Consider the following 22,034-nt stretch of genomic DNA (forward strand, 5'->3'; position numbering starts at 1 on the left):
GATTCATCTTGCAATTCATATATAAGGATCTCTCACAACCGTGCATAGGCTCAAGGCCTTAGGGCATATTAGGCGGCATAGCCCGCCTATGCATAAACCTTCACTTTAGGAGAGATGCGCACTATAGGCCCTCGGCCCTAAAGTGTCCATAGAACTCATTCTCTATGGAGACATTAGTCCCTTTTGATAGAATATGATGCCCGCACCCTAACTCACTACGGTTCGGTTCCGCATACTGACCACTGGACGACGGAGAGCATTGTGCTGGGTCTCCTCTCTCATATTATTGGTTCAAATATCATCAACATCCTATTCTCGTTTCCAATAGCCTTACATTGTCCATAATGGTATGGCACCATGGGTAGAGATGCTGGACTCACATCCCCAATGTAACAATTAGTGAATGATGGTCACAATAGCAGTTGTGATTAGCAATAATCAATAATGCAAATAAATGCTCTATAAATAATTTTATCTAAAACAAAAAAAAAAAAATTAGAAAAAAAAAAGTCTGCAAATCAAGAATCGATGGATGTTTAATATAAGGTTGTTCAAGACGAAAAAGACAAAAGAAACCAAGAAAAAGTTATCAAGAATTTAAAGAGCACAACTGTAGTACACAGGCAAGTGAAGGATGTGCTGGCTCTAACTTACTCTCTGGTGCCACATTATTAGCACATGAATTAATATCTGTGTTTACACTTGCTGCCTAAAACCCAACTTATAGATTAGTTTAATTAAATTTACTGCACAAATTAATGAAGTCAACCGATCTTTTGCCAACTTTCATGTGCCTCCATGTTTGCACGTACACATGCAATTTTATTTTCCATATATATACAAATATAAATTTACAAAGACTGATCGGGTGCACGAAACATCTGACAATTGTGGACTTTGGAGAGAGTTGATGGGTGCAGATTTCCCTATACTTTTGCAGAGAAGCTGTTTATGTGGCTGGAAGCCGAACCCACTTATGATTATTGTTATTATTTATGATTTGTGATTGTGTAAAATCCTGTGCATGGTGGGTAGTTAATAATGATTAATTAATTAATTAATTAACAACAATCTAGAGGAGAAGAAAATAGTTTTAAAATGGAGTTGCACGAGTGTGCTGAAGATCTTGGCTGGCTTTACTATTATTATTGCCTTTTAATTAAGATTTGAATATCTGAAATTAAACTTCAGCTACCTCCAAAAACATGACATTACAATAAAGAGTACATAAATAATTAATTTGCTTTGATAATGAGCTGGCCACATACTTTGTTTTGCAGTTGGGAGTTATCCAAGAATTCCTGACAGTTTGGTTGCAGTAACCAATAAGCAGCTTCAATGAATAAGTTCATAGAACTTATTGAATGAAAATTTTTTAATTTTGAAGTTTTCAATGCAAGTTTGAGGGCAATAGGTGGGCTGCTGTTGTATGCCAGGTTAGAATCCTATAAAATTGAACCATTTTAAATTACTTCATTTCATGGTATCTCCAGCTGTATTAGAAGCGTATTATATGAGGTGAGGTACAGAAAGGGTTGACTAATAATAATTTGTTTATAATCTGTCAATGAGTTGTAACATGGGACTACCAATTAGGATTCTTCAGGTGTATCATATCTCAAAAAAAAAAAAAGAAAAAAGAATAGTGCAGAGTCTTCAATTTCTAAATCTACATCTAATTTTCATTTGAAATTTTACATACAAGTGTTAATACAAATGATTATCTTAATAAATTGGAAAAGTGATGCATAATTTCTATGCAAGCTATGAAGTAAGCACTAGCAGAACCAATGTACAAACATGCTTAAGAAAAGCTTTTAAAAAGGTCAAAAAGAAGAACCCTTTTTTTTTCTCTCTGGCCGAACAGAAAATTTTGCACAAAAAAGATAATTGTATGTGACTAAGCTACATGAATAGCACAAATGTATTCGTATCTCCTTAACAAGTTCAATTTCTTTTGCTGCATAGAAATTCTTGCTGCTGCTGCAACTGAATGTTTTGTAGTGTTGAATTTGAACCCATTTTTCTTTTCTTGGAAAGTTTTTATATGTTCCTTTCTTTCTTTTTTCCAGGAAAGAATTCTATTTATCGTTGCTTACGATATCAATCCTGTCTGGAGATAAGGAAAATTGTTCACTATCGGTAAAACTGTATGATTTTCCGCTACTAGAGTTTTCGCCATTCCCTCCTTGAGTAGCACTAGAAGCTTTAGAGTGTGGGGTACCTGATGGTAATGATTGTTTATTTTTCGCATTTGTAGGGGCGACACTCTCCAGTTTTATCTCTTCTATCCTTTTGATAGCTTCCCTTAGGTCTAACCGTTTTGTTGGATTTCTTTCAGCACAAAGAGCTCCAATGACTAGCAGCTTTCTCATTTCCTCAACAGAATTAGTAGAGCCTGCAATTTCAGGATCAAGCAATTCTGTTTCATTTCCTTCAGAAATTGCAGTTTCCACCCACTGAACTAAATCAATTCCTTCCTTGTCATTGTTAAGACATTGAGAAGGACATTTTCCTGTCATAATTTCAAGAATAATGACTCCTAAACAATATACGTCGCATTGAGGGGATAAGCCATCTTGTGCAACTTCAGGTGCCTTATAAGCAAAGAGAGCTTGTTCTTTAACTGTAGGGCTTATCAGTGGAGAGAATCCGAATTCTGATAGTAATGGCTCATTGTCAGGTCCTATAAGGACATTGCTGGATTTTAGATTTCCATGTGGCAAGTCGCAAGAAGTAAGTTCAGTGTGAATATAACCCAATCCTTTTGCAATTCCTTTAACAATCTTGAGACGAGCAGCCCAATTTAGCGAAGCATGTGAAGGTCCCCTATCGCCTGAAAAATTATCCGACAGTTAGCAGTTCCATAAATCTTGTTGAAAAATAATAATCATAGGACTATATGCAAATGCAATTAAGAAAAAGAGAGATAGATGAAAGAAAACATATATACCATGCAACAAATAGAGCAAACTGCCTTTAGGTATAAAGGTATAGATCAAAAGCTTCTCATCCTTCCTGTAATGAAAAGCCAATGGTGTTAAAATATTAGCATGCTTCAAAGTTGCAAGCTTTCTAATCTCTGCATCAAATTTATCATTTCCCAATGCATTCATTTCTCTCAATCTCTTAACCACAACAGTTGCGCCATTAGCCATAACAGCTTTATAAGAAGAACCTAACGCCCCATTTCCAAGAACTTCTGCAGAAGCTTTCATCAAATCTATTAACCCAAAAACACCCTTCACTGGATTCACCACCACGAGTTCCCCTAAGCCATTAGGCTTGGCAGGAGCACTAGTAGACCCTTTACGAGCAGCTCCTGACTTTCTGTTAAAGTCCATTTCTTTCTGTCTAATTGGCATTGATACTTGCACATCAGCTGTCTCAATTGTATCTTCATTATCCTTTCCATGGATTTCCATATCATCTTCTTTTGATCGCCTCATTTTAAGTAGTACGACAATTGCCACAGAAAGTAACATTGCCCCCAAGGTAATAATTCCTGCACCTGTTTTCTTAAAATTAGCAACATTATTATTAGCACTGGAAGCAGACATAGTAGTTGCAAAGCTCGCCGGCAAGGTCGCTGACGCTAATGCATCAGCAGTTCGGTTACATTCTTTGCCAATTTTCTCTCCACAAAACTCATTTCCATCAAAGGAGCTGGCACTGAATTTCAATAAACCAGCAGGAATTTGCCCTCTTAACTTATTATTTGACACATTGAATGATTGCAATCTTGAATGTTTCACAAATGGAATAGTCCCAGTAAATTGATTATTTTCAAGATGCAATTCCATAAGATTTGTTAAATAAATCAATGACGATGGGATTTCTCCAGTAAACTTGTTGTCTGATAACCAAATTTTTTTCAAGGAATGCATTTTTAGAAAGAAATCTGATGGTATTTCACCTGAAAATTCATTTCCCATTAAATAAATATTCTTCAAATAGTCTAAACGATATAATTCAGGAATCGGACCCGAAAAGGAATTATGTGCAAAGCTTATACTCCTAATTTTTGTCATATTACTCAACGCTTCAATATCAATATTTCCTGATAAACCCATTTTCTCAAGACGAATACCCGTGACAATTCCATTGCTGCAAAGAATCCCTTCCCATTGATGTGTACAAGGAAATGAACCAGGAGTCCAAGAACTAAGAGCAGTTTTATTGGTCAAAGAATCCTTGAACTGAATCAAGGCTTCTGATTGCGTTATCGAAGATGTAAAGTCAAATTGGAGTATGAAAACGACGATGAACAAAAGAAAAATGGGTCGGAGAAGACGATTCAAGGCCATAATTTAGGTAGAAAGAATTAAAGAAATGAGAGATATTACCAATCTGATTTTCGTTGTGAAAATTTTTGTGGCTGATTATAGTTTTCGCTGATTTCTCGCTTCTTGCCTCGAAATCTGTTGGTTTGTTCATGGTGTTTGTTTCGAGCAAGAGCAATTCTAAGAAGGCATAAGAGCTTTGGCTATAAGGAAAAAAGTTCTTTTTTTGTTTTTCTTTTTTTCTTTTTCTGGTTAGAAACGGCCGGCCTGAAAAGCCGTTATAACCGTTGGTATTGATATTTGCTAAAAGGACCTGGCTACATTACGAGGTCATTGTTCAAGTAAAACAAATTTTTTCAAGGGTATTTTTGTTAACTCAAAATAAATTTGAAATTATTCTGCATCATTTGTATATTTGTTACTGTTAACTAATTACAGCATAGGAATTCTCTCTTTTTTTAGGGGAAACTACAAGACAGGTTTCTTGAAATTTGTTAATAAATCAATATTTTTTTTTAAAAAAAAAAAAAAGGAAAATGGCAACTCATTAACGAGTAATTATAAATTGAGAAATTAAAAATAAAAACAATTAAAATATTTTGTTCGGATATAGTTTTAGTGGGAGTTGGATTTTTCAGGTAATAATTGGTCCTTTTTTAATTTCAAATACAAAATAAAATTTTATATAACTTTACTCGTTTCCAAACTTATTAAACCTAATTCTCGGTCAATCAATTGTGATCTAATTAGTCTCTTGAAATATTTATAATTTGAATATGGTATTACCGGACTCCGTTATCAGAACAATAAAAGTTGAGTGCTACATTTATTTATGGCCCAAATCCCTGTTTTAGTCCAAACCCAAACTAGATCAAATTCATCTTCTCTAAATTTCAACCCAACAAAATAGCAAATCATCATAGGCATAGAGATCTTGGGGCCCCATACTGTTTTTGAAACCAAGGATAGGTTTTATTGCTTTTGGGCCATAGCAAACTGAAAGTCCTTGTGGGCCTTCTTGCTAATGTAGTAACGTATCATAATTTAATAATAATATTATTATTATTTTTCCTGTTTGATGGGGATTGTACATTGAGAATTGCGTGGAAGACTTAGGCATTGGAAATTTCCAATCCAAAACCAACGCTTTTCGTATTTAAAGACAGAGACTGTACAAGAAAATAAAAGCCGACTGGCCCTTCCAGCAAACTGGATTTTCTATTAATTGAATTATTTCAGGCTGAAATAAATTTATAAAATTAGGGTAAATTAATCATTTTTCATTTCGTAAAAAGAAACTGAAAATTGACGGTTTAAATAGAAGAAATCGAGTAATTAGCTTGTTGTACATAGTTGAAGTCCAACTTGAAAGTCAATAATCAACACAGAAGCCGTGGTCAAAGCAATGTAATAGGTCATATATATATATATATATATATATATATAGGTGTCTTAGCATCAATGAAGATAGTCGTTGGACCAGTAATCACTTTGGTGGTGATGGACACATGGAGTGGCTGAACTAATAAATACTTCCAAACCAATAAAATATTTGATAATTCCCCATTTTCTCTTGCTTTGGTCGTTCTTGATTCGATTTCCTTTTCAACTCTAACACGGATAAAAAAATGCCTTCAAAAATGAGTTTTTCTTTTTGGATAAATTACTATTTAGTTCCTGTAGTTTTCTAAAATTATTTTTCTAAAAATAAAGATTAAATAGTTAATTTCATTAAATTACAAAGACTAAAAAGTGATTTTCTTTTTTTTTTTTTTTTTAAAAAAATGTTCAATTGGTCAATTTGGAAGTTTGCGTAGGGTTCCACCCAACCAATTTATTTATACAAATTATTGAATACATCACGTTTTTTATGTGGTTGCTTTCTGCAGGTGAAGAAAATAATTGTTTTATCAAATCGAGTTCTGTGCTGTCCCTCGGTCAACAGAAAAATAAAACATCTCCTAGTGGATACATCTTTCATTTATGTACACAAATTAATCACATGATAAAATTAAAATATAATGAATTAAATTTTATATTTTATATTCTTCATTTTATTAAGTCTCTAAACAATATATAAATTTACCAAATTATGAAAGTATATTATTATAATTGAAATTTTAAAAAATTCACTGGTTCACAAAGATAATTAAATAAATTTATAATTAAATTTATGCATTTGACCGTATGTATATATATATATATATATAATTGAGAAATTTCATATTTGCAACAAATTTAAAATTATTTAGATGTTACAATTTCATTTTTTCCAGCGGCACTAATTGAAGCGAAGAGAAAACAAAAATTGAAATCGAACCGATTAGCAGAATAATCAAAAACAATCTTGATTCAGTTTGATTCGATTGGATTGAGAATTTAAACTATTCTAAATGGAAAAAATTTCAATTAACCACTTTATGAAACAAAAATTAGAATCAATAACAGTTGGGTTACCCTTATTAAAAACGAATCAAAACTGAACCGATCAGTTTATATAACTTTTGATTAGTTCCACTCATCCCTAATTTTATAAAATTTACAAAAACATTCAAAAAAAAAAAATCGAATATTTTTGGACTGGAAAAGAAAATTATTCCAAAAACGTGTTTCAGTTGCATCCACACCAGGACGCCACCATTACTACGATAGCGACTGAAACACGGTGATGTTGCTGGCTGCCACTTACCATACAGCCCTAGCTATCAAGACTTTTTAAATTTTAAGAGAAAAATACAAATCTGAAAATTGGAAGAGTAGAAGATAGTTATTTCATTTAAAACGTGAATGATCACAGCATTTGATTTTTTTTTTTTGGTAGTTGAGATTGTAAGAATTTTCAAATACAAATATTTAAAAAATCATGTAATTCAATTCCGATAAAAAAAGAAATAAATAAATAAATAAAGTCATGTATTTTTATTTTAATTTGTGGTTGCATCCAAATGTATATTCAACAAAAATACGATGGTACATAGTCAAATTGATGTGTTCTCTCCTCGATGGTCTTTTCTTAGCACATGGTTGAAAATTCACAGACAACCGGTTTTAGAGGGGGAAGTCCAATTGCGCGTTTGGCTGTATTCCCATGATTTAAAGGCCTTGCCCGTGTCTATGCAGTCGGCAAATTATTAAATGCCCATTTATCTAAATTGTGAACGCGATTTAAGTCCCACTTTCAATCAATATTTTATTCAAAGGGAATAGAAAGTACAAATTAGTTGGTGGAATATATCAATTAGTAATCAAAAATTTTAAAAAATTTAGTACTATTTTCAATTTTTAATTTAACTTGTTAAATAGTTTAATTTATAAAACTATATTCATTAAATACTTTAATTAATAACGCTATATATATTCGATGTGAATTTCATGTTTAATTTTAAATTAGAATTGAGAAGTACTTTTTTGAGCATTGAGCAAAAGAGATTCGAATATAAATTTATTGTCAAATTATATATGTACTTACCATTCGACACTCAATAAATATTTAATAAGCTCAAGTTATTATGTAATTTTTTAGTATTAATTTTTAGACAATAAATTTTGCATTTTTAATTATTTGATAGTAATTTATTCTATACAATTTTAATTTTCTCAATTAAAAGGAATAAATCAAATTTATCCGTTGATTTTTGTTATATAGATACAAAATTAAGGCATCCTTTTAGAATATTATGCAATACATAATATTTCGACCACACTAATCACTATGTGATTTTAAGTAAAGATCTCTACCTATAAATCACAATAAAATATTTAATTTATTTATATAAACTGTATATTAAAAATATTTTTTAAGATAATTTTATTTTAAACACAATAATATGTGTGATAAATTTAATTTTTAATAAATTATTTGAAAATTACTCATGAAAATTTCTTTTATTTTTGCTAGAAATAATTTAAGAATTTAAGAAAAATTAGATATCTATGGGTAAATTTAAGAATTTCATTAATATATTGATAACTGTATCCTACTTTATTTATTTATTCTAGTTTTACATTTACATATGTAAAATAATATATATTTCTTTTTAATTTTAATGAGAATCTTATCGCACCGGCGCACATTTGCATTGGTCACCTGCTAAATTGAAAGTTGGTTTATACCACACAGCTAAAACCCATAAGACCTTGACACGTTTTAATCGATAAAAGTTTAGAATGACGAAATTAACCCGCGCCATGAGGAATTGTTTATCACGTGTTCTATTAGTTATTTAGTTACCTAAAAATAAATTAGTCAAAAAAGGCGGAATCTATATATACATACACCATATGGGGAGAGACCTTTCAAAAAAAAAAAAAAAAAAAAAAAAAAAAAAATATATATATATATATATATATATATATATATATAATATATGGGGAGAGAAACCTTTTGCCTTGATTTACACTCACGTAGGTCCCACGCGCATGTCGGTCCTTGTCGGCGTCTAACCTAAACCAACTGTGTCAAGTAACGTTTTCCGTCAGCGGCTAAAATGACTTAAAAGAATACAATGCTCCCTCATAATGACAAATCTGCCCTCCAAAAAATTAAAAACATAATATAATTATTTTCATTCACGGCTCCCATAGCCATATCATATAAACAATTTTGTGAATTAGTTTGAGTAAATTATTTAAATTTATATGCACATGGTCCATATAATAATCTCTCTCATCTTGAGAAATTCATTTTTATAAAACTTGGTAATACATAAGTTTGAGATGAAATGGTTTTTGTAATTTTTCATTTTATTTTAATTAATTAATCACTCAAAAAATCATTTGGTGAGTCAAGTGAATGACTATTCAAATTGTGTAGTTTATCATGTTATTTTGGCTTGTTAAATCTTTCGATAAATTAGAAAAGAATACATTTCAATTTTGCTAAATCTGACTTAATATTATAAGAACATATAATGAATAACCGATAATTAGAATCTTATGAGTAAATATCAATTCATATGTTCTTTGTAAAATTTTATTATTCATTTGTCAATTTTAAATTATAAGATTGGTATGCACCCAGTTAAAAAAAAGAAAAAAAATAAACATAATAAAAATGCAAAACACTACGGAATTATTGGCCTAAATTTTTGTAGGTGAAAAGTAAAATGAAAATTTTTAGGGAAAAATATATATCTTTAAAAATATAAATATAATTTGCAAAGTCAAAAATTGAATTTGAAGTAGTTTGAGGGCCACAATTGTCAATGTACTAAATAAATCCGTTGTTAGCCCGGCCCAATTCAAATTTCAATGCTGTAAAGAAAAATTAATTTTTAAAGTAATAAAATTTACAGTCTAAAAATATTTTTTTGCAGTTGAGTTTGACGTATCACAAATTCACAATAAATAAATAAAGACTAACCACCCAATGCAATTACAATTGCAAAGAAAATTCTTGCACTCAAGAATAGCTCCTTCCAACTCGACCTTTTCCACAATGATAAGCTTATTCTATGTTTTTTTTTTTATCTCAACCACTGCCTCACCCCTTTACTTTTTTGACATGCAAATAAAACGTGCTCAAAATTAATTAATTAATTAATTACAAAATAAAATAATAATTCCAAAGATAAAGAAACACGGTACAGCTCATAACAAACCCAACTCTCCTTATATATCCTCTTCCTCCTTTCCTACCCTAATTCTCAGTAGCAATCAAACACAACAGAAACTTAAATTCAAAGCGGAAATACATATATACCAATTATTGGAAGGGTTTTTCTTTTTTGTTTTTTTTTTTTTAAATCAGAGAACCAAAATTATGGCAAACCTTGTCAACAAGTCCGGCAAGGCAGCGCCGGAGAAACCAAACTTTACTCAGACTTGTAACCTTTTGAGTCAGTATCTGAAGGAAAGAGGCAGATTTGGAGATATTAATCTCGGGATTAATGGAAAGATTGAAGCTAAAGGTACTGGTTTTTTTTGCCATTTTCTTGAAACAATTTCGAGATTTGTGATTCTTTCTTGATATTGATTGGGTAAACAATGTTTTTCCAGGTTCTGAATCATCTAGACTACCTAAAACAACACTGAATCTACTGCCTGATATTGAGCAAAATTCATCTGCAGAGAATCCATCTAGACCATCATTATCTGCAGAGATAAAAACTGCAGATTTTTTTCCAAAATTTGTGGGTTCTGGATCTCCATATCCCGTTGAAGACTCCGCTAACAAGTCTGCAGATTTGAGGTGGGCTTCTCTTATTTTATTTTCTTTTATTTTTTAATAATTAATTGTGTTTAATTATAAGATTGAGATATCGTACAAGATTTTTTTTTAATTTTTTAAAAAAAGATAAATAAGAATTTTCTGCACCGGTAATTTCTAACAATGTGACAGGACCATTGTATTCTTTCACGTTCTTTGATTCTCGAATGCTAAATTACTTAAAACCCCCTCGTGTATGTGCTTTAAATAAATTCTTTAACCTAAATCTTAAGGGTATCAAGAGGAATGAATACATGCACGTGCGTAACATGTCTACTGTAGATATACATTATTGTAAAATAAATGCTAATTAAAATTTTCGAATGAATTTCTTAATTATAGTTCCGTTCATTTATTATAGGAAACCCCCTTCCTCAATACCAGCAGATCCAGTACCAGCACAAATGACTATATTTTACGGCGGTCGGGTGATGGTATTTGATGATTTTCCGGCTGATAAGGCGAAGGAAATATTTGCTTTAGCTGCAAAAGGAAGCTCTAATACTACAAATGGCTTTCTAACTTCTCTTCCTACTGCTTCTGCAATGGATAAAAGTAGAACTCCTTCTGTTTCAAATGATGCTGGAGGAGAAGGACTTCAATTAAGACCTCAAGATACTAATGGTTCTGATTTACCAATTGCTAGAAGAGCATCGCTTCATCGGTTCTTAGAAAAGAGGAAAGAAAGGTAAAATAAGTTCATAAAATTCGCTTGGAAATACACTTTACTGTTATGGATTTGGTTCTTGTTGTAATATTAAATGAAGTGTTAGTTAATATTAATTCTTGATTTATTTTTTTCCTTTCAGGGCTTCATCAAAAGCACCATATCAAATGCACAAACCCTCATCTCCTCCCCGGCATCCAAAACCCGATGAAGAAAAAGAAGAAGGTCAATCATCGAAACAGTTTGATCTTAACTTGTAGTTTGATCATTTGTTTATAGCGTATTTGATTAATTATACAGATTTATTAATTAGGGTTTTGTAGCGATTAATTACTTAGTTTAAAATCCTAACTATTCTTGTTAGGTTTTTATACTACTTTGCTTGTACGTATATTAACTTATTTCTATTGATTGATTCCATGAATGTACACTGAAGAATTTTCTTGATGATTTTTGAACGGATAAATTTTTCTTTGCTGATAGTTTATTGACCCATTACAAATTATGAAACTGCTCACTTAGAAATTTGATTAACTGACTTTTTTTTTTCTGTACGCTTTTTCACGCAAAATGTCATTTTTCCATATTTACTTTTGCATTTCCGGGTTTTCATTTTCAAATTACAAAATTATTATATAAGGGTATTATGTAAAAATATATAAAAAATATAAATGATACCATTATTTTAAAAAATTAAAAAAGGGAAATTGAAATTATAAATTTTAGATGGAGGGAATAATTCTTTTGCATCTAATAATTTCTAGGGAAAAAAAAAAAAAAAAAAAAAAACGTGGCCATGTGCACTATATGGGGATATTCAAATGGTCATCGTGATTTTTGGCCGTCGCAATTAACTGAAATCATCTTCATGGAGTGCATATTCGAAATCCAATGATTTGATAAATTTAAATGGTTCGAATATTATACTGTTTCTATGCCATAATATTAGCTGTTTGGTGCGTATATCTATTAACTTTTGCTACTTAATTACACCAAAGAAACATCTTTTGCTGTTTAATTAGTTATTACACTAAAAGGAAAAGAGAGATCCATTAAAGTAAATATTTTCTCAAAATTTAAAAACTAAATATATATTTTTAAATAATATAGATAGACTAGCAAATCAATCAAATAAAAATTTACCCGACTACCCAAGTGATAAATCTAAAAATGGTGGCTTGGTTCGATTGAATCGAGTCACCCCTTACTAAATATATTGAAATTTTTTATTAGTGAAAATTGAATTGAACTTGATTGTGTATAATCACATAGCTAAATAAATTGAATCAATTGATTTAATTTGATTTTATTTATCAAAATCGAAATAAAACCAATTTTGGGGTTTATGGAAAACAAATAGTTCCGAAAAAAAATTAGTAATTTTATTAAAAATCAAACCAAACTAATTATTATCGAATCGAATCAAATCGATTTAGTTTTTACTTTTTAACCAAAATTTGTTCACTTCTAAACGAATCCTTTATCGTTAGGCAGGTCAAGGTTAGTCTAAATTTGGCTTCCGCCCATCTTTTGACTACTCACCTTGTATTTGCTACCACATTTCAATCATTGGCTGCTAAGTAATATTCATACAAATAACTTTTTAATTATATAATTTTTTTTTCTGATTTCTTATATTTTTTCCACTATAACGAAGTTTCCTTCAATACATAAATATTCTATTATTCTCATCTGTTTGTCCCACTTCAGATATTTTTTCTTTGCACTTGTCTTTAGCTTGGATGTTAGTGGCCTGATGACCCGACCCAAGTTCGAGCTCTGGGTCTCATCTTTTTCTATTATCAGAAGTCTGAAGCCCAATCTCATAGTAGGAATCCATATTTGCGAGAAGTTAGTTCAAAGCCCATGTTTTTAAGTCTCGGCCCATTACTTGCCCCTGAGGCCTTAGTTCACTAGAGCAGATGTCGTACCAGCCATAATTTATGATTATGCTTCTCACCGTAAATAGTAAATTATTTTTCTGGTTAATTAGATATGCCTGTAAAAAAAAAAAAAAAAGAAAAGAAAAATGGAAAGGGTAATTTTTTAATCTCTCATAAGAATACAAACTTATAAATGGCAAGATATTGTCAACTTTTGAATTATTGAGATGAATTTACCTAGACTTTGTTTAACAGTATTAACTGTTTTGAATTTTTATAAGGAAAAATAATAATACAGTAATTTATATTTTACACTAGTGATTTGAGGGAAACTTTATATTTTTAAGTGTTAGGTAAGTTTAGTACATTAAAATAAAATTTAATTTATTTCTGATTCATATATTCTAATATTGTATTCAAATAAAGTTTTTTCAACGACAAAAACTCCAAATTTTAAACTCTTAATAAGATAAAATTTGCTCAATAGTATAATAATTCACTTTCTTTGAAACATTCTTCTTAAAATTTAAATTGTTTTTTTAAAAAAAATAGTTCGTTTATGCATAAATATAAATCATTCAAAATTCTTAAAAAAAGAAAAGTTAACCATATTGTTACAAAGTTAAAATTTTAGAAATAAATTTTATTGAATTCAATTCAAATACTAATGAAAAATAAACTTTTGGCTTTTATACTTTTTCTTTAAAATTAACTTATAATATATGAAATTAATGTAGTAAGAAATTTTAGAAAAATGTCCGTTAACTGTAAATTCAAAATCACTATTTGAAATACGGAAGTGCTTTTTTTAATTTTGGTTTTTCATTGCCCTCCCAAATATTTTCAGTCAGTGAAGTCACTCGATTGAACCAAATAGGTCCGGACGTCTTCAAATTCATCTGCTTTTCTTATATGACCACCAATAATCTCAGTGAGATGACACGCGTCACTATTATATTGGGAACTTCATGAGACTTTCACAAAAGCGAAGCGACTTTATCATTCTCTGGTTAAAAATTGCAAAAAACGATCAAGGTATAAATACTGTACTTGGAGCCACTCATTTCTCTCCTTCTCAGAGGCCTCTCTCTCCCCCTGTCTCGTTCTTTCTTTTTCGTTTTCTCTCTCTGTTTTTTTCTTTTTTTTCTTTTCTATTGAGGCCCCATCACTTCGAACCCTAAAAAAAAAAAAAAGGAAAAAAAAAAAGAAGAAGAAAGTATCAAAGTTTTCTCGGGAAACAAACACACCGATTTCCCATTCTAGAAAAAGAAACAAAAAAATGCAGCACCAGAGGCTTAAACAGCAGCAGCAAGCTCTGATGCAACAAGCTCTTCTTCAACAACAGTCTCTCTATCATCCAGCTGGTCTTCTCGCTCCTCCTCAGGTTCAAGCTCTCTCTCTCTTTCTGTTTCTTACTCAATTTCTCTGCTTTTCGAATCATTGATGCGATTGCGTGTGTTTCTTTATTCGAATTTTATTTGCTTGATTTCAATTGGTTTGGATATTTTCTTTTGTGTATGTATTCAATTGTGTTGCTGGAGCTAGGGTTAGGTTTTAGAGTCTAAGAGATTCTGAATGTTGTTGAGTCGAGCATTTGGGTTTTTCAGTTCCTGGGGTTAGGGTTGTTTTTTGTTCCTCATTGAAATGTTAGGGTTTTGAATTTAGTATCCTTGCTTTTTTTCAGTACATATTATGTATTTTATCATTTTTTTTTCTTTTTTTTGGGAGGGGGGAGGGGGGGTGGTGGTGGTGGTGGTGGTGGATTTGTATAAATAAATTGGAAGTTTACTTCGCCAGTGATAATGTTCATTAGTACACCACAATTTTTTTTTTGTCATGCTTGAATGCTGCAAGTTAACTTGACATGCACAATCTGTTTTGAATAGCTCTGCTGTTTCATTTTCCTTTTATAAAATTACAATGCTTGGATTCTTTTCTTCCATTCCTCTTCTAGCACAGAAATCTGTTTGCTGTGTGTGATTACGTGGTAGGAGCATAATCCTACCATAATTTACAAGTCGCCATTAAAAATGGTACTACATTTACCCATATTTTCTTGTTTTGATAAGGAGACAAACATCAAAATTGTTTTCTAATATTATCCACTACCAAAAACACAATTTGCCTTCTGAAAATTCATTTGGAAAATCCCAAGAAAATGTTGCTAAGTATATGAAGCTTCAAGTTTGTCCCCTTAACTTGGGCTGATTGATTAGTATAATATTATTGGAATAGAAATAATATTATTGGAATAGAAATGCGATAACGAAGTCCAAATGATAATAATTTAATTATAGATGTTTTTGTTTTCTTGATATTTATGAGTCATTCGGGCGACTGTATATATCTATTTTGAGAACTGTGCTTTCTTCTCCTTTTTAGTTTTGTTTCAGTTGCATAATTTTCTATTGAAGACTCATTTCTTTCATTTTTTTTTTTTCTTTGTATTTTAGAGTGTGGCTAATTAATTCCCCATGTTAGTCTATATCAGGTTAAAATGCTTTAAATTTGGATAAATTAAGGAGGGCAATTTTCTTGTATTTACTTCATTTTCTTTCTTTTATTTTCTTTTCGTTTTTACATTTTCATTTTGCAGATTGAGCCAATTCCCAGTGGAAATCTGCCTCCTGGTTTTGATCCAAGCACTTGCCGCAGTGTGTGAGTGTTTGTCCAGACATTTGTCCCTTTTATTTTATTTTTTTTGTTTCTTTTTGTTTCCTTGTGTGTTCGCCACCTCACCTATACGCTTATCTAACTGCCCATGCGGCTCCAATCTTTCTTATATATGAAGTGGCATTTTCTTCATTGAATTTGGTGTTTTGTAAAGATAGCTATTGTTATAGTGCTATTACTGGTGGCTATCTATGCTTGATTTTCAACAATACCTCATACTACATAAAATTTTGATAGCTACTTTTGTGATTTCTCTTGTTTTTGATAATTGACAAAGGTTACTTATAAGTTCATTTATTTTCTTTTTTTCTTTTTCTTTTTAAAACTTCTAGTTTCTTCATTTTTGAAAAAATGCAGGTATGTTGGAAATATCCATACACAGGTGACTGAACCTCTTCTTCAAGAAGTTTTTTCAAGTACTGGTCTTGTTGAGGGCTGTAAACTTATTAGAAAGGAAAAGGTAAGGCTGACAATTGCTTCAGTAGGTTTACTGTTTTATTGATGTGTATTGATGTGCAAGAATTAATTGTTACTCTGACTATATACCAATCTTTTCCAATGTTTTTAATGTCCCTGTTGCATCTGCTTATGCAGTCGTCCTATGGATTTATTCACTACTATGATCGTAGATCAGCTGCTCTTGCTATATTATCTCTTAATGGAAGGCATCTGTAAGAAGCTTTCTTTCAGTATTTGTTATCTTTTCTCTCATTGCTTCTATTGCCCAGTTTTAACCTTACATCTTGTTATTATGTGATTTCCAGATTTGGGCAGCCAATCAAAGTTAATTGGGCATATGCTAGTGGTCAGCGAGAAGATACATCAGGTTGGTTCTTGATTGAGTTTGAATTATTCAGGCTTTAGTTATCTTGCTGTTAGTTTTTGTTAGTTATTTGTAAGCTTTGATGTCTGACCTCATTATGCTATGCAGGTCACTTCAACATTTTTGTTGGAGATCTTAGTCCTGAGGTTACTGATGCAACACTGTTTGCCTGCTTTTCAGTTTATCCCAGTTGTTCGTAAGTGTAATCCTTTCCTTTTATATTTCTATGATTGATAGGGTTATTCTTTTAGCACTTCCAACTTATGAAATTGTGAAAATATGAAAAAAATAAAAAATGAAATACTGTATGTTTGATGATTTTATATGATTCTAATTGATGTTATGATTTATGAATTTGGATGGCCTTCCCTGACTTGGTACTTGTTTCAGAGATGCAAGGGTTATGTGGGATCAGAAGACTGGGCGTTCAAGAGGTTTTGGATTTGTTTCTTTCAGAAATCAACAGGTGTTGTTTTTATTTTTTGCGTCTCTTCTCAATACTCAATTAGACTTTATCATGATTTTAACACTTTTGCTCTCTGTTCAGGATGCCCAAAGTGCAATAAATGACTTAACAGGTATGGCTGACGGGGATTACTGAAATTGCTTTGTAGCTTCAGGATTATTCCTTTAGATTAAAATTCTTAATGCAACTGCCCCAAACATTATCCAAAGGAGAGAACTCTTTTTCTGCTTGGCCATGTTTTTAAATTTATGTTCTAACAAATCACTGGTTTAGATAGGAAAGAGGCACTATGTTATTCTGACATATGTGTTTGTGAGTTGCTATCAAATTTTTGAAAGTCATCTATAATACGTCTGCAATGGTGATGCTCACACAGAAAACGCAACATTTCAATGCCAGCAATATTGCAATATACCAATTTAGTCCTTTCTCCACATTGGAAAAGGGCAACTATTTTTGTAAAAAGTTACTGGGTGTAACTCCAAACTGATTATGTGAACTGGTGGAGTTTACCAATGTCACATGCTATCCTTGTGTTAGATATTTTTTTTGCACTCTTTCACATGAAAATAATGGTTTCTTCTTTCGTTTGTTTTTATTAGGTAAGTGGCTTGGGAGCAGACAGATTCGTTGTAATTGGGCCACAAAAGGCGCTGGTTCCAATGATGACAAACAAAGCTCTGATTCAAAAAGTGTGGTGGAACTAACAAATGGCACATCAGGTTGGTTGTGCTGGACTTGGATGATGATAATTAATTGTGTATTTCTATAAGCATATTAAGGCTTCTATCTCTGAGTTGGTTTTGGATCATTATTACTTTTGTTCGTGAATTTGGTCATTGCTATTTTTTGTTTTTATGCATGGTGCCTGACACTTTATTTGTGAGAGTAACTCGTTTTTATTTTTACCTTCTGCTATAATTTCTTTTTTGGTCTTTGTTTATTTCATTCTCCAGCCAGATTAAGCTTATGGAAGTTTGATTTATATCTTTTCCATTGCTTGTGCAGAAGAGGGCAAAGACACGGCCACTAATGAGGCTCCTGAAAACAATCCTCAGTATACAACTGTTTATGTGGGAAATCTTGCTCCAGAGGCAAGAAATTTTACTTCGTGTCTGTGGGTTCTATGATACTTGTGCAGTGTGTGGTGTGTTTGGTTTGGGGTTGTTTTTTAACGTGTGTGTCTCAGAAGGAAAATGATCATATTTTTAAAATGCCTAGATCTTTCTAATGTATGTGCGAGTAAAAAAAAAAAGTCTAAAAGCTAGAGGTTTGTTTTTCTTCTATTTGGCAGGTTACGCAGCTTGATCTCCATCGCCACTTCCATGCTCTTGGTGCTGGAGTTATTGAGGAGGTCCGGGTTCAGCGGGATAAAGGATTTGGTTTCGTGAGATACAGTACTCATGCTGAGGCTGCTCTAGCAATTCAGATGGGAAATACCCAGTCAATTCTTTGTGGCAAACAAATAAAGGTAATGAGCTATTGTGATTTTTATCTTGATCTTTTCTTGGTTTAATTTTTGATTTGTCCCAGGAGAGGAGATATTTTCATGTCAGAGAGCTGAAGGACTATTATTGTGTTTTAAGTGGAAACTGATTTTCAAATATTGGTCTCATGCTTGTAGTGCTCTTGGGGTAGCAAGCCCACTCCACCAGGGACGAGTTCAAATCCGCTTCCACCGCCTGCAGCTGCACCTTTGCCAGGCCTCTCTGCTACTGACCTTCTGACATATGAGCGGCAACTAGCAATGGGCAAGATGGGTGGTGTCCATGCTTTGATGCACCCTCAGGGGCAGCATGCTCTTAAACAAGCAGCAATGGGTATGGGTGCTGCTGGAGCAAGCCAGGCAATATATGATGGTGGGTTCCAGAGTGTAGCTGCTGCCCAGCAACTCATGTACTACCAGTAACGACACAAGTTAACGCAATACCTTCTTTTCCTGCCTTTGCAGGTTATATTCAAGTTTTAAACCATTAGGAACTCTCTTCTGTTTCTCTATATCATGCGGTGAGGTTGTCATCCGCATATTTATATCATATGGTTGCCATTTGTATGGATGTATACATGATATGTATGCTGTTTTTTTCCCCTGTTTTCTATCATGTAGGGATGAGTGGTATCAAGTAGGACGAGTGATTGTGGTGAGGGAATGGGATTTCTAGCAAGAACACGAGTTTGCTTTAATAGCTTTGACTATTTTGATATTTCTCTGTTGTACGCGAATTTTATTAAGAGTTGTTTCCCATTATGTGGTTGTGGGTCCCAAATATGTGGCTTATTTTCTTCCATTCTTCATTCTTTATGATAAACATCACATCATGCAGCAAGGTACTATGAGGAATGTGTAATGTGGGCACCAAAGGATTGATGGCCTAAGGGCTAAGGGTACCTTGTAATTTTCCCACTTCTAGGTGGTTGCATATCCATGGCTGATCAAGATAGCACATCAAGTTTAGAGTGGTAGAAATCTATGGTTGAGAAGTTGCCAAATCAGTCCAAAGATAAATATCGGTGAGTCACAAGATGAAAACCAAATGGTAGATCAACAAAACGGGATGAAAAACAAATAATAGCCGGATTAAATTATTTCAGGCAACAAATCTTTCATTAGGTGACTGGCAGAGTTTTTTATTTCTTAAAAAAAAAAAGCAAAGAAAATGAAGTCATGGGTAATCCATACACATCCTCCAGCAGATGTCTACTGTGCTGGCGAAGGTAAAACTACTGGGTTGTGCAAACTGATCAGTCTTTTTCCAACCTTGCAATGTACTGATCATAGAATTTTCCAGCTCGCTCAAGATCTCCAATTTCAGTATAACAATCAGCTATTGCACCATAAGCTTCTGTGTTTCCAGAGTCCTCTCCTACTCGTTGGGAGATTGCAAGGACCATCGAGTGATATTTAATGGCTTCCTGATACTTGCCCTGCCTTTGCAGTGAGGCTCCTGAACAAAGCAGATTCAAACGTAAGAAAGATCAGAAATTTAAAATCCGTTATTCAATACATACAAGGCTAGAAAAATATTCATCTCAAGAGCCATCAAAGGAATAACAAAAACCGATGTGTCCCTGCCCAACTATTTTACCAATATCCAGAGCACTGTTTCTTTTGTTACTTGATTTCATATAATAAATAAATATGGGAAAGGAATGAAACATACCTAAGCCTCTCGCAGCTTTCTTCTCCTCTATCGGATCCTTCATGCTCTGAGCAAGATCAAGAGCTGCCTTAAATTCTGCTAATGCCTTCTCTGGATCTTGATTCCTCAAAAAGTTCTTTCCAGTTTTTAATCGAGCAATTAATTGCTGTTTTCTTGGATCAACAATTACTTCATTATCTTGTATTCTACTACCAACAGGAGCATAACTCAAGCTGGGGGCATAAGACTCGATCTTAGCTTGCCTTCTTAGAGCTGCATTGATTTGGCGTAATTGTTCGTTCAGCCGTGCCAATTCTCCTCTCCTTTGTCGTGCAAGCAACCCTGTTGTACAAGCAATGAGTTACTAAAGCATAAATATAGTACATCTCTACAGCTTCAAGTGAACACCACAAGAGTACATTGATATTTTTCAGGAAACAAGTATTGAAGGACTTAGGAGGCTTCCACACTGATATTTTATCTAGATGCATTGATGCAAAATCCTCACATATATAACACCTCCTCTCGCAACAAAGGCATACCTCCAACAGTGGCGCCGATGAGAGCCACGACTAGCAACAAGGGCATGTTGTAAATGGAGTTATCAGCCTCACATGTTTCAGCTACAGCTTCAAAAGGTATAGTCCACATTAGGGCATTTGTAACAAGAAATGCCATTGCTGAGGATCTTAATTTAAAATTGGGCTGCAAAAGGGAAGGATATATTATTAAGTCAGGCAGTGGATTGTGATTTCGAATGAGAGAAAAAGACTTAGTTCCTGTTGTAAAACTAATTGCTGCTACGGTGAAACTAAAAACATCTTCATGCGAGGAACAGAGGCATGCAAAGGCAACATGGAGCAAGAATATATGTAATTGAATTCCAAATATTTCACAAGTCATGGATTTTTATCACGTTGCTTGCACCATTACCATCTCATATGACAGACAGAAGCTGATTATACTACTTTCCTACTAACGGACTTGATTCCAAACAATGATGCAGAGGTCGGGAAAATAGTATGATGGGTTTAGTGGGACTGCTACTTGCTAGTAAATATTATACAACAGGTTCTTATGTCTAAAAATGGTTGGACAAACAGTTCTCTGTAAAAGATCCAGACATTTATGTTCTTACAAAAAAACAAAACACACACACACACACAAAAAAAAAAAAAAAAAAAAAAGAAAAGAAAAAAAAAAGAAAAGAAAATAGAGGACTCACCATCATACCTGATGAACTGAAATTTGTTGGAAGAATTTCTCATAAAAAGGTGGCGCTTGAATGAAGTTTGGGGGTCCTTCCATTGCAGGCCTAAGATGTACACTATGCCTCCCAATAAACTTGCGGCGAAAAAGAGATGGTACACTGGAACAATCTCCATATGATGACGAAAAGTTTTCTACTTTAAACATAAATGAATCAAACTTACCTGCTTCAACAGAATAAAAAATTTCCTTTGATAAGATTTCTGAGAAAATACTTCTATCCTTTCAAGTTCAAACCAACGTCACTATAAAGATCATGGAAATACTAAAACTGATTGATCACACGAGGATTCCAACCTTACCCATTAACTAATTCTAACAAATTATAGAAACTTAAAAGAAAAAGCAAAATTGTACAATTCTACCAACTTTCTAATTCAAGCAAAAAATAGTCAAAATCAAAATGCACATCCTATAATTCCAGACTCCAGAAACAATTCAATATTCAAAAAGTAAGAAAATGAGCGATGCAGTGAGTGAGGGAATCGTGTATTTACCATGAAGATAGAGATTGCCGGATTGGAGGAGGTCGGACGGCGGAGAAGGGATGGAGTATGGGCGAGCTAGGAAGCAAGAGCAACGAATAACGACTGCCATTCTGGTTCAATACGATAAACCTTTT

The 22,034-nt window shown here is 32.7% G+C and overlaps 4 protein-coding genes across 5 annotated transcripts; 2 read left to right on the forward strand and 2 right to left on the reverse strand.

Annotated features, from left to right (window-relative positions):
* Positions 1-1,660: 1,660 nt before the first annotated feature.
* LOC105631670 (Leucine-rich repeat protein kinase family protein) lies at positions 1,661-4,485 on the reverse strand. Its single transcript, XM_012213845.4, has 2 exons — positions 2,954-4,485; positions 1,661-2,836 (listed from the first exon to the last, which is right to left on the reverse strand). The coding sequence occupies exons 1-2, from the start codon at positions 4,305-4,307 to the stop codon at positions 2,082-2,084; spliced, it is 2,109 nt and encodes a 702-aa protein (XP_012069235.1). The 5' UTR covers positions 4,308-4,485; the 3' UTR covers positions 1,661-2,081.
* A 5,415-nt stretch (positions 4,486-9,900) lies between these two features.
* On the forward strand, positions 9,901-11,605 carry LOC105631367 (protein TIFY 10A). Its single transcript, XM_012213462.4, has 4 exons — positions 9,901-10,192; positions 10,281-10,473; positions 10,853-11,179; positions 11,301-11,605. Exons 1-4 carry the CDS (start codon positions 10,045-10,047, stop codon positions 11,416-11,418), a joined length of 786 nt encoding a protein of 261 aa, XP_012068852.1. The 5' UTR covers positions 9,901-10,044; the 3' UTR covers positions 11,419-11,605.
* A 2,500-nt stretch (positions 11,606-14,105) lies between these two features.
* LOC105631366 (oligouridylate-binding protein 1C) lies at positions 14,106-19,270 on the forward strand. The gene is made up of 12 exons (XM_012213461.4): positions 14,106-14,425; positions 15,638-15,699; positions 16,072-16,174; positions 16,309-16,385; positions 16,479-16,540; positions 16,646-16,733; positions 16,928-17,003; positions 17,085-17,115; positions 17,606-17,725; positions 18,012-18,097; positions 18,298-18,474; positions 18,628-19,270. The coding sequence occupies exons 1-12, from the start codon at positions 14,321-14,323 to the stop codon at positions 18,910-18,912; spliced, it is 1,272 nt and encodes a 423-aa protein (XP_012068851.1). The 5' UTR covers positions 14,106-14,320; the 3' UTR covers positions 18,913-19,270.
* A 289-nt stretch (positions 19,271-19,559) lies between these two features.
* FLU (Tetratricopeptide repeat (TPR)-like superfamily protein) lies at positions 19,560-22,030 on the reverse strand. Of its 2 annotated transcripts, XM_012213459.4 has the most exons (5): positions 21,910-22,030; positions 21,377-21,576; positions 20,686-20,848; positions 20,165-20,485; positions 19,560-19,948 (listed from the first exon to the last, which is right to left on the reverse strand). In XM_012213459.4, exons 1-5 carry the CDS (start codon positions 22,007-22,009, stop codon positions 19,746-19,748), a joined length of 987 nt encoding a protein of 328 aa, XP_012068849.1. In that variant the 5' UTR covers positions 22,010-22,030; the 3' UTR covers positions 19,560-19,745. The 2 variants fall into 2 exon arrangements, with proteins under 2 accessions (XP_012068849.1, XP_020534011.1); XM_020678352.3 differs by lacking the exon at positions 21,910-22,030 and having other exon boundaries at positions 21,369-21,509.
* Positions 22,031-22,034: the final 4 nt, after the last annotated feature.

This window comes from Jatropha curcas, chromosome 1 (genome assembly GCF_041381405.1).
Source record: "Jatropha curcas cultivar XTBG-Jc1 chromosome 1, XTBG_Jcur_1.0, whole genome shotgun sequence".
NCBI lineage: Eukaryota > Viridiplantae > Streptophyta > Magnoliopsida > Malpighiales > Euphorbiaceae > Jatropha > Jatropha curcas.

Coding starts and splice junctions, on each gene's coding strand:
- FLU (XM_012213459.4), bottom strand. CDS start 22,009: ATGGCAGTCGTTATTCGTTGCTCTTGCTTCCTAGCTCGCCCATACTCC. Junction 21,577..21,909: donor CGGCAATCTCTATCTTCATG/GTAAATACACGA, acceptor CTGTTGAAGCAG/GTAAGTTTGATTCATTTATG. Junction 19,949..20,164: donor GAAAGCTGCGAGAGGCTTAG/GTATGTTTCATT, acceptor TGCTTTGTTCAG/GAGCCTCACTGCAAAGGCAG.
- LOC105631367 (XM_012213462.4), top strand. CDS start 10,045: ATGGCAAACCTTGTCAACAAGTCCGGCAAGGCAGCGCCGGAGAAACCA. Junction 10,474..10,852: donor AACAAGTCTGCAGATTTGAG/GTGGGCTTCTCT, acceptor CATTTATTATAG/GAAACCCCCTTCCTCAATAC. Junction 11,180..11,300: donor TTAGAAAAGAGGAAAGAAAG/GTAAAATAAGTT, acceptor TTTTCCTTTCAG/GGCTTCATCAAAAGCACCAT.
- LOC105631366 (XM_012213461.4), top strand. CDS start 14,321: ATGCAGCACCAGAGGCTTAAACAGCAGCAGCAAGCTCTGATGCAACAA. Junction 14,426..15,637: donor GTCTTCTCGCTCCTCCTCAG/GTTCAAGCTCTC, acceptor TTCATTTTGCAG/ATTGAGCCAATTCCCAGTGG. Junction 17,004..17,084: donor TTTCTTTCAGAAATCAACAG/GTGTTGTTTTTA, acceptor CTCTCTGTTCAG/GATGCCCAAAGTGCAATAAA.
- LOC105631670 (XM_012213845.4), bottom strand. CDS start 4,307: ATGGCCTTGAATCGTCTTCTCCGACCCATTTTTCTTTTGTTCATCGTC. Junction 2,837..2,953: donor TTTGCTCTATTTGTTGCATG/GTATATATGTTT, acceptor ATAATTTTTCAG/GCGATAGGGGACCTTCACAT.